This window comes from Melanaphis sacchari, unplaced genomic scaffold (assembly GCF_002803265.2).
Source record: "Melanaphis sacchari strain LSU unplaced genomic scaffold, SCAv2.0 Contig14_pilon_pilon, whole genome shotgun sequence".
Classification (NCBI taxonomy): domain Eukaryota; kingdom Metazoa; phylum Arthropoda; class Insecta; order Hemiptera; family Aphididae; genus Melanaphis; species Melanaphis sacchari.
Window position 1 is genome coordinate 95,987 of NW_020270656.1, and position 11,593 is coordinate 107,579.

The window sequence follows — 11,593 nt, forward strand, 5'->3', positions numbered from 1 at the left end:
AATTACTGGCCAAAAAGCACTAAAACACGACCAAATTGAAACAAATCAACCAAACTGAAGTTTGACGTAGGTAGTCTTAAACACGTTAACCACTACACTGACAGTCGACAGACGACGGCACGTTTTAAAAATTACCCACATGCGATAAAGGATAAGGTATCTAAAATCGATTATGCTGATGTGTGATGACTAACAACTATTAATATACGAAAAGGTAATAACCAACAAATTATTATGTTAAATATTTATTTTATTTTATTATCAACCGTGGTCCGTGATGCACAAAATAACTTACATTCGGCCGATAACTCGTTTCACATATTATCGCATTACAATATGTAGTTAAGGTAATAATGTCATAGATTTTTTTTTTTTATGAAATAAACACTGATAGTTACCTACTATAAGTTTACTTTTACATTAAGACTTTTGACAGAAATTTCTCTAGGTGGTCTTATAATATATATATAAGTAGTAAGCCATATGGTGGTAGGGATTCTGATAAAACCATATTTGAGTAAAGCAATCTCACTGAATTCATGCAAAATCCTAATGCTGTTATAGTTGATGAAGGTTTTTTAATTGATAATACTTGTAAAAAAAAATAATAAAACTACAATAAGACCACTTTTCCTTAATAATCAAAAGCAATTTTCTATGAAAGATACTTAGTTATTCAAAAATATCGTTTAAGCTAGACTTCACATTGAAAGAATTAATTAGCGATTAAAACTTAATATTTTTTGTTACACATAAATGTTATATATGAACAGCTTAATATAATATGTACCATGTGTTTTGTTGTTGAACGTGCCACAGCTGTGGCTGCGGGCTGACCGAATTACCACCAATTCTACTTTTAGTACACAGAGGCGGTGAAAAATAAAGCTTCACGATGACCATTGTGCGTGCAAAATTCTACTTATTTAACTGTCGCACACATACGCGCAGGTTTATTTATGTACACAAATACAAACTTAGAGGTGACGTTAAACGGTGCCTGCCTGACGTCATAGGAACATTACCACCGGCTGAAATACTGGCATTTGTCTACGTAATAATTATTTTGTGCATTTCTTGTCGGTTTAACGCTAAACCGTTTTGTGTTCATTCAACACAAAACGGTTAAAATATATATATTATTATATTGTATAATTTATATTATATTGTATAATATAAAATATTATACAATATAATAATTCATAATTCATACTATTAAACTTCATAAAGATTTTTTCTCAAATAAAATTATAAAATCGTTAAAAATTACTAGCGAAATATATACTATCGGTGATCCAAGAAGTATTCTTTTTGAATACTATTTACTACATCATTTCAGGTGAGGCGCCGCTACACTTGCCTTGCCTTCAAAACCACTACTGCATTGAAAAACTCGTACATCAAACTTCCTACAGTTGCAGTTTACCATCATGCCAAGCTGTTTTCTACAAATTTCAGCAGTATAACCTAAAAATATTTATTTTTAGTTTAAAGTTTGATCTTATTAGACTAAGATTTATAAACTTTTCTTGCTTAAAAAAAAAAAAAATACAAAATTAGTTTATTTAATTCTTAATTTTAGTTTTTATATTTAATATTCATTATTTTGGGTATTGACTCATAATGTTCCTTAAAGGCGGATGAAGGCATAGGTGTTATCCATAAGCTTTGTCTTCTAAATATCGGTGATTCCACCAATATAACTTTACCGCATACACGTTTTTTTTGAGATTTCAGGGAATTCAATAGATTTCTTTGTTGAAATTTCATCTTCAATATTTTGAACTATTGGTATTTCAGTTACTGGAGGCGGCCTGTTTTCTGAAATTTCTCGTTCAGGAGATTTTTGAGTCTCCTGAAGCGGTTCGATCTTAGTAATTTCTAAATCTGGTGTCTGTATTTTAGGTAACTGACAGTTTTTGGTTTTAATATCTTGATACATAGGTCTTGTATTTAATGCAAAAAGTTCGTTTTCTTCGGAATCTTGATGTTTTGGTTCTTTGAGCAATACCGTATTTGTAAAGTTTTGACAAATTTTTGTAAAATTTATTATCATTTTTGAAAGTGTTATAGCTTTAATACCTTTTTCTATATTAATATTATCATTGTTAGGATACATAGTTTAAAAATTATTTTTCCTTTGATAAAATAAACCACAAAAATAAGATATAAACCTATTTGATTTAATTGATTTTGTTCCTATGTAAATGTTTTTTAAATATAATATTAATAGCCAACATTAAATAAATAATCTTATACTCTTTAACATTTCAATATCTACCATATTGAGTCAACACGTCAATTTGACGGTACATTGTATAATTTCGGTTGTAAATGCCACCTTATGTACTCTAAATCCGGTTAACACATTAACAATGTCCTACTGGAGCTTTGGGCCAACCAAAAAGGACTGGTTTAGTGAGAGTCCAGAATGGCACTTTTATACTACTTTTAACTTCACATTGTCCCATTTAAACTTTTAGAACGCATGATGCAGTGTAAAATATTGATCGACATCTTCTGCACGACTCATATGGCTCAGTTCTTCATATTCGAACATAAACTTGCAATACACCTAGTACAAAATCTTATTATCCTAGGACAATTTTAGCTCCAAGAAGAAACGATTTAAGGCAACTTATTGTGATCCCAGAAACTCTTCTGAAATCCACTATGGCCTGAAGGGAAAGGGAACAAAAACCGACTTTAGCTGCGCGAGTTACCTCAGACCTGGACAGTTTCTCACACAAGCCATCTTCAGTGAACCGAGGTAGAGTGACTTCAAGTTCCTCAACATTCCAAAACTTCTCTATCATGGTCTCCATTGACGATTTTAACGACATAAGCATGGATGGAGCATCCACATCAGGATGAGTTTAGACAGTACCGATTAACACCCAACTAAAAATAGAGCTATACACAGATGGGTAACCTAGGCCCAGCGAATCACTTTTATCATTTCAAACTTGAAGGAAAATATCCGCCCCAATGAGCGCCATCTATTGTCAGCAATAGGTGCTAATGGCGACAGACGACTTGAAAAATAGCGCTTTAGATCATAGATGATTATCGCTAAATATCGAGTAACGATATCTCGTTACAAAGTGAATGAGAACTTGGCAAAAGATTTTCTGATTTCTTAGCCTACGATTTTATTCTAGATTAATATTTAGAAATATTTACAATTTTATTCAAAATAACTTTTCAAATGTTATTAGAATTCAGCCAAAATTTAGCTGTTTTTTTTGATAAAGAAACTGATACGTATACCAATATCCTCATAAGCTTTCTAATACAAAATTTTGTTTGAAAGACATAATTGTTTAGTTGATGCTAAGTTTATTTTTATTTATTATTATTATTTTATTATTATTTAATATTTGTATATATAATAGTATTAAGTAGTTGTACATTTTATTTTTAACATATGAAATTAAACTTGGGTATTCATACTTTCAACTAAAGTAATTAAATTAATTATATTTATTATTATTCAAAATTCTATTATTTTTTTGTGTTTTGTATCATATAATATCATTTAGTACCTCAATTCTCAACTACGGTCTATGATTATAAAGTGGTTCTCTTTCATACATGAAAATATTTTCATAAACTGCTTATAAGAGTGTAATATAAACTCAATTAACTAATTCTAGTTCTATTGTTAAGATTATGTTATCAATATTTTAATTCTATATCATAATCAAACAATTATACTTTAATATTATCATATTATCACTGTACTTAATAATTAAAAAATTCACACAAAATACATAGTCATAGCTAATTAATATAATTTAAATGTATTTACATAATAAAATAAAAAATATTTCACTTATGCTTTAAAAATACAAATTTTAAACACTGTATTTTCTAATTATATTTTAAATTCTGAGATGAATGTATTAATTTTACAATGTGTTTCTTTAGTTTTTACATGGTCATAATGCTATATTTATCAATCATAAAATATTGAAAAATACATAGTCACCAATATTGATCTAGACCTGCATGATGAAGATGGACTCACATTTAAAGCTGAAAATTTAAATGATATGAATAATTATTGAATGTTGTCGATTAATATGTTAAGCAAAAATATTTCTTTAGATTATGTATACAAGAAATATAAAGTAATAATTTTAAAATAACAACAAAATATTTATTTTGTACTCACTGTCTTGATAATTATTTTTTTTACTTCATCATCACTGCTGTTATCCTCACTAGTTGATATGATTTCTTTAGAAACAATTCTAAGTTTCTGTTTAGATGTCATGGAGACTTTTTTATAACTGTTCGACTAAACATGAGATTTTTATGAAATATAGCAATTAATATTGTTTACAAATTTAAATTACCGAATTTTTTCTCTTGGATGATTGTGCATTATTAGAAGTAGATTTGGCTGAAGTACTAATATTCTTTCTACATTTTGAATCCGTTTTCTTCTTCTTTGCACTATTATCAGCTTGACTATTACATTAAAGCAGGAATTAAAAATTTGATAAATTATCTTACATAAATAATAGGTAAAAACCTAAATACACATAATTACCTTTTTTTTGATTTTTTAGGACATTTATTTTCCTCCTGCTCATGATTTGAACCTTTTTTCGCACGGGGTTTTCTTTTAATTTTATGATTTTTCGAAGCTCTAATAAACGTATATTTTGTTTTTTCTATATATTCTTGGCGTTTTTTCAATTTTTCTTTCTTTAATTCTTCTTTGAGTAACAACTCATTTGCCTTATCTTCATTTTGTTTGATTCTAAGTAGTTCTCGCTCTTTTTCTTGTTTTTGACGGATTTCACGTTCTTCCATATCCTTCTGATATGCTCGTTTCACTTGGTAATCAGCTTGATTCATTAAATCTTGACAACAATTAGCTTCAATGCGGGCCATTTTGATGTCATATTGCACATGATTGCCATGAATAGACAAGTATTCAAAGTACCTAAAAATAATTTAATAATAAAGACAATTCATACTTTTAAAATCAGTCATTTTTTTAATAATCATACGTTTGTGATAATCCAAGTTCACGTTTAGCTTGAAGTATAATTTTCAAGTTAGATTTTTCATCCTTCAGTATTTGATCTGCTAGTTTTTGTAGAGTCAAAGCAACATTGTAAACTATGACAATATCTTGAGGAGCAACTCTACGAGCCTGAAATTAGTTTTAATGAAGTTAAATATACATCTCATAAGTTAACTATGAATTAAATATGCTAACTAACTTTTAAAAATACAGCTTTTGCTTCTTTAAATTTTCCAGCACTGTAATATGCATGTCCAAGGTATTGCAGAACATCAACATTATCATATTTATAAAATTTTTTTATACAATGTTTATACTGAAAAGATTTAAAATAATCATAATTTATATATATATAAATATTAATAAAATATTATTTTAAATACTTATTTATTAACAATTTATAAATGTATACATAATACATATCATACTATATGGATTAATTTCAACATACCATTTGAATACCACTCATATATTGTTTTTGTTCAATAAATATATGTGCAATATTCAACCAGACATCAGGAAAGTTGGCGGTAGCTTCTCTTACTTGAGAAAATATTTCTCTAGCCTCATTAATACAATTTTGATAAGCTAAAACACAACCTTACCAAACAAAAAAAAAAAAAACACTTAATTTATATAATATTTAATAAATATAAATTATATTAATTAAAAAGAAAATCACTATGAGAAGCATCTTTTTCAAAATTTACAAGAATAAAAATGATTAATATTATAGACTAAGAATTAATAGATTTTAATCACCTGACATTTTTGACAAAGAATGATGTGAGACTTAATACTCATTAGGTACAAAAAAAAATATACTCTATGCATGTTAGTGAAAGTCTATACAAATACAAATGCAATGGTATTGTCAAAATACCTTAAACACAAATGCATAGATAATATCACGGTATAAAATTAAATTTTAAAACACATTTCTTAATATTTGTGATAATAACAAAAACAATAATCATAAATAATCGTTAATTTAAGAGAATGAAAATTTTTATGAAAATCTTTTGAATTTTTAAATTAAGTGCATATTTCACTTATTTATTATTGTGACAGGGAACATATTATACTTAAAATATGTATTAAAAATATTAATAAAATACCAACATGTTGTGCATTTATCAAACACTATTGTAATTTATCATGCAATCATAGTAATAGTTTATAATTTTTAAAAATTCTTTGTTCAAGTTTTTATATTCTTAACATTAATTGGAAAATGGAAGTACAGCTAAGATATAAGAATCACTTATTATAAAGAAATTATTAGAAATAAATTATCTTGGTAAGCTCCAGACATGTACTAAAGGTACGAAACAAATTTAATAATAAATTTCATTATATTATAATAACCTACTAACTTTAAGATATCTATATCAATAATAAAAACTTATATTCGTTAAATTAAAAGATACATTTATTAAATTTTAAAAACTAACAAAATAAAATAAAAGTTTAATACTAAAAAATGTTATCATCACTGACCTATTCCATTTGCAGCCCAAATATTTTTTGAATCGTATCTCAATACTTTGGTATAATAATGCATAGCCAAATCCTGATGTTTCTTTTGTAAGTTCTTATTTGCATTTGGGTTTTGAAGCATTTTCAACCAAATATTTCCCAAAGCAATCAATGCATATGAATCATTTAATGTTGACGAGTTCTACAAAAAAAAAAAAAAGTTATACTACCTTTGGATAGATATCATATCAATATGCAAGCAGTTTATGCGGCGTCAACGGTCCAAAAATGAAAAAAAAAAAGATAATATAATTTACAAACATTTAAAATACGTTCAAATTTTTTTTGACCAGGACCCCATTCGTTTTTATAAAAATGTAAATTTCCAAGTAATGACCAGGCATTGGAATTATCATTATCAATATGCAATGCTTCTTTAAACCAATCAGAAGCTTCATAAATTTGGTTACGATCTCGAGCCATACATCCCAAACGTAAATAACCTATAATATATAATTCAACATAACAACAGTTCTTAAAATTAGATAGAAATAAATATTCAGTATACAATCAATGTAATTAGGATGCTCTTTCAATATGTTTTTATAATGTATTTCAGCTTTCTGAAATTGAAATTGTGCTTCCAAAACCCTTGCCAAATTATAACTAGTTGTAACAGCTATAGAATTATAACGCTCCTGGTCAGTTATGGTCATTTTTTTTAACAGACTTAAAGATTCTTCTAGTTGAGAAAGAGATTCATCCAAATTTCCTAATCTGTAATATTAGAAAATTGTATGATTGTAAAATAAAAATATTTTTTTACTTTTTCCATACCTATAATTTAAAGCTGCAACATTATTAAGTATTTCAGGTGGAATTGTATTATTCGGATTTCTACGCAGTAAATTTATAGCTGTATTATACGCAGTCAAAGATTCTTTTAGATCAGATTGTTCTAATATCTTAGCAAGTTCAACACAAGCCTCCAAGTCATCTGGATTGTATTCAGTAACCTAGGATATTAAAAAACAAAAAAAAAACTATTTAAAACAAATAACTTAAAAGTTTTATTAAATACCTTTTTTAAATATTTTTTTGCAATATCTCTTTCCTGTTGATATTTTGAATCAGCATATATTGACCCAAGGATTTTCATAGTTTCATAATTTTCCGGTTCAGTTTTAAGAACTCTTTCAAAACACTTAGTAGCCTGAACAAATTACAATTTAAATCCATCAAAAATTGTATTTAATTTTAAATTAGAGAAAATAAAATTTTATAAATAAATATTACATTTTTTATATCGCCTCCATGAATATACATTTGACCAAGACCATAATATGGAAGTACAAATTTTATAGGTGCAAGCTTTGTGGCTTGATAATAGTATTGAAATGCTCGTTCAAAATCATTCTAAAAATTATTTTATAAAAGTTAAGTTATTTTTTAACAATAATAATTATATTACCTCTGCGTGATATGATCTAGCTACATGAAAACAACTCTCAGCTTTTATATTGTCATTTTCTGTGTGTTGTAATGCATGAATAGCAAGTGTTTGAGATTTATCATATTGTTTTTTAAAGAAAAAATGATTAGATAAATGATTTAACACCAATGGATGTATTGGATTAATTTTATAAGCTTCAGACAGCAAACTAATACCAAATTTTATGTCACTAAAACATTCATTATTCAACTTCATGATAGCAAGACCAACTAGTGCACCAACACATTTAGGATCCAACTTTAAAGTACGTTCAAATGATAAACATGCTTTTTCTATATTTCCCAGTTTCAAGAAACAATATGCCAAACCTAATCTTACATCAGCAGGACAATTAGGGTTGGATCGCAAAACTTCTTTAAAATACGCTAGGGATCCTCTGTAATCCTTCTTATAAAACGCAATACATGCTTTGCCTAGTTGAGCTGGTATGTTATTCTTTGACTGATTCAATATAAAATTGAATTGTGTGTCAGCCTGGTCATTTCTATTACCATTCACTAAACAGAGAAAAGCGCGACCCAATAAATGATCCTGCAAAGTTTAAAAACATATAAAACACCTAAGTAGATTTACTTAACATTTAGTAGATAACTAGTGATAAATAGATTCTTACCACATCATACATCATTATTTTATCTCCTATTGTATATAGTTGAGTTGCTTTATTAATGAGTTCGATACGTTTATCTTTATTCTTTTCTCGATTAGCCATTTGTACATAATATGCTGCTAACATATCTAAAACTCTCATTTGATCTTTAACACTGTCTTTATATTCTAAACTTGAATGAATGCGTGATGTTTCCAACAACTTAACAAAAGCAACTGAATTGTTTTTTTTATAATATTCCAACTAAAATTGTTCAAAAAAATAAATAAAATCATTATCACATATTAATGTTTAAAATATAATAAAACATAAAAACATACTGCTAAATTGACCCATATATGTAAATCTGAACGTTCGATTTTTAAAATATCAAGAAGCTCGTAAAAGTTTGGCAATCGACTTGTATGTATTTCAATAATCTAATAAAAAAGTCGATTAATAATTTTTAATTAAAATAACAGTATATCTTTGTATACTAAATACAACGTTATTTTATTTATACTGTATAAATGTAAACATAAAATGGTAGTTAAAATAATATAGTACAAGTATCATTGACCTAGTTATAATATACTATAATACAGTTATATTTCCCAACTAATGTTTTTAATTACTTGGTATACTCTAGTTGTTTTATATATTTAAATAAACTTTTTATTGTTAAGTGGCATTTTAGATTTATCATAAAAATATTAATAATTAGGTAATATGCGTAAAACAATATTTTTATTATTAAATAAAATATTACACATTTGAAATATAAATTATTTTTAAATCAGACCAATATCTTTAAGCAAACTTGAATTTGATTCATGATTAAATCCTTGAATTTTTTTTTTTTTATAAACAATTATTAATCATTTATGTATTAATTAAATAAAAATATTTAATGAATAATAATAAACTTTGATTTTTTTCTGTATCATTTAAATATATTTTAGAAACCACTAAATTAATTTTATAAGATTAAATGTATTTAACAAAAATATAATTTAAAACAAAAAAATTAATACCAAATTGCATAAATAATTTATTCATTTAATAGGTTAACCTTGAATCATTAAATAATATTTATTATTCACTCACTATTGGCTTATTAAATGTTTAGTGACTGTATAAGTCACCTGGTATAACAATGTCTACATAAATTAAAAATATTTTTAAATAAAAAATAGGCTTATAAAAAAATATATATAATATATTCCTAGGTATACAATTTTAAACTATAATATTATATTTCAATATATACCATTTTCTAAGTATGTTACAAACTATACTTCTTCAAACTATCAATCATTATTATTTTAAAATTTATATAAATATGAGATATTAATAATTAAAATGTATTTACTTTTCATGCACAATAATTAAACTACAACAACTACTAATAATAATTACTATTATATAGATATTAAACCATGTAAAAAATATAGTATCTTACAATGATAAGTGTTGGGTTCCCAGAAACTACGACATAAACTGAAAAACCATTACATGAAACACTTTTTATATACTGTAATATGTTTCTGCCAATAAATAATAATGTATTGTTTTACAATTATATGATAAAAAAAATGCATATGTACTTGTATGTACACAAAACTGTATTGTGAACAGCATATGTTATCGAATAACTGATTAGCGATAAAATAAAAAACAAATACCTACATTATTACATATCACTATACATATTATAATAAACATGTCAATAAAATCAATAACAGTATTTTTTAAAAAAGGTCAACAAAATTTAATTACAAGCAAACATGAATATAATAACAGTGTGATGTACTTGTCTACCTAAATATGTATTAAAAATGATATACTGAAATTGTTACAGAATTAAACGAAACACAAATACTTAAACTTCTATAACTAATAGTAAAACATTAAATAAGGCGACGTTAAACGAGGACTTACTGTATTTTGTTTTGTGTCTAAAAACTTAATTCTATTAGGAACAATGCTTTGATCATCAACTTCATAGGAGGTTATTGGTAGGAAATTGTATCTTGTTAGTACTTTTGGAAAGTGAAAATTAAAAAATTCTCAATAATAATCAAATCTATAATAGTATAATAATTTACTAAAGCTAGTATAGCCTAGATTACAAAGCCAAAACTTCATATCAAACCTACAATACACACAAACATAATATTAATCTAGTTACACTACACATCAAAAGACAAACAACTACAACTTGCAAACCGAACATGACGGTTTCTGGTCTTCTATTTTGGTACTTCCATTTCGAGTAATTAATAAAATCGTGCCCAAAAAACTGTACTTAATTTATATTCAATTGTTGAATTATATTCCTTTCCGCGCACATGTAAAATACCCGGATGATAAAAACAACATTTAACAAGCACACATACCTCATCCATATCTTTCAGGGGTATTTCGATCGTGTTAGCCATGTTCCGTGATGGTAAACAAAATGACAATGAAACGACAACCACTGGCGGAAATTTGACTTTCGAAAAATACAGCGAGTGAAAAATTAACGTTTCACAAATTCCGTAACACACGTTTGTATAAAATCGTTCTTAGTTCTCAGAGAGACTAGACTAGACTCGTTATAAATTATCGCGACAGTAACACAAGTTAATAATTTTTTCAGTACATCACAAACTATACACACAAAAACCAAAAATGTATTAAAAAAATAATAGTATTAGTGACGTTAACCTAAATGATTTTAACAGCAACCACTACTCGGAACATCAACAAGTGTTACCATATTATAGGCAACGAATAGCCACAAGTGTTGACGACATTGCTTATCTTACTCACACAATCGATAGTATTATGTACTGTCGCGCCTTGCAGATGGTTGTCCACTTGTTCCACTCACACCTCGGTGGACAATACAAAATCTGGCCCGGTAATAAAATTATAAAAAAGCCAATCGTACGCTATGACTTTTTTGGATAATATAAATTACAAT

General features: G+C 26.5%; 1 protein-coding gene across 1 annotated transcript; it reads right to left on the bottom strand.

The window, feature by feature from the left end:
• Nucleotides 1-3,878: 3,878 nt before the first annotated feature.
• On the bottom strand, nucleotides 3,879-11,281 carry LOC112591945 (RNA polymerase-associated protein CTR9 homolog). The gene is made up of 17 exons (XM_025335910.1): nucleotides 11,022-11,281; nucleotides 8,964-9,062; nucleotides 8,647-8,886; nucleotides 7,992-8,564; nucleotides 7,817-7,936; nucleotides 7,602-7,733; nucleotides 7,358-7,536; nucleotides 7,089-7,297; nucleotides 6,842-7,023; nucleotides 6,542-6,722; nucleotides 5,493-5,641; nucleotides 5,241-5,357; nucleotides 5,025-5,170; nucleotides 4,559-4,957; nucleotides 4,362-4,476; nucleotides 4,178-4,303; nucleotides 3,879-4,038 (listed from the first exon to the last, which is right to left on the bottom strand). Exons 1-17 carry the CDS (start codon nucleotides 11,061-11,063, stop codon nucleotides 4,033-4,035), a joined length of 3,015 nt encoding a protein of 1,004 aa, XP_025191695.1. The 5' UTR covers nucleotides 11,064-11,281; the 3' UTR covers nucleotides 3,879-4,032.
• Nucleotides 11,282-11,593: the final 312 nt, after the last annotated feature.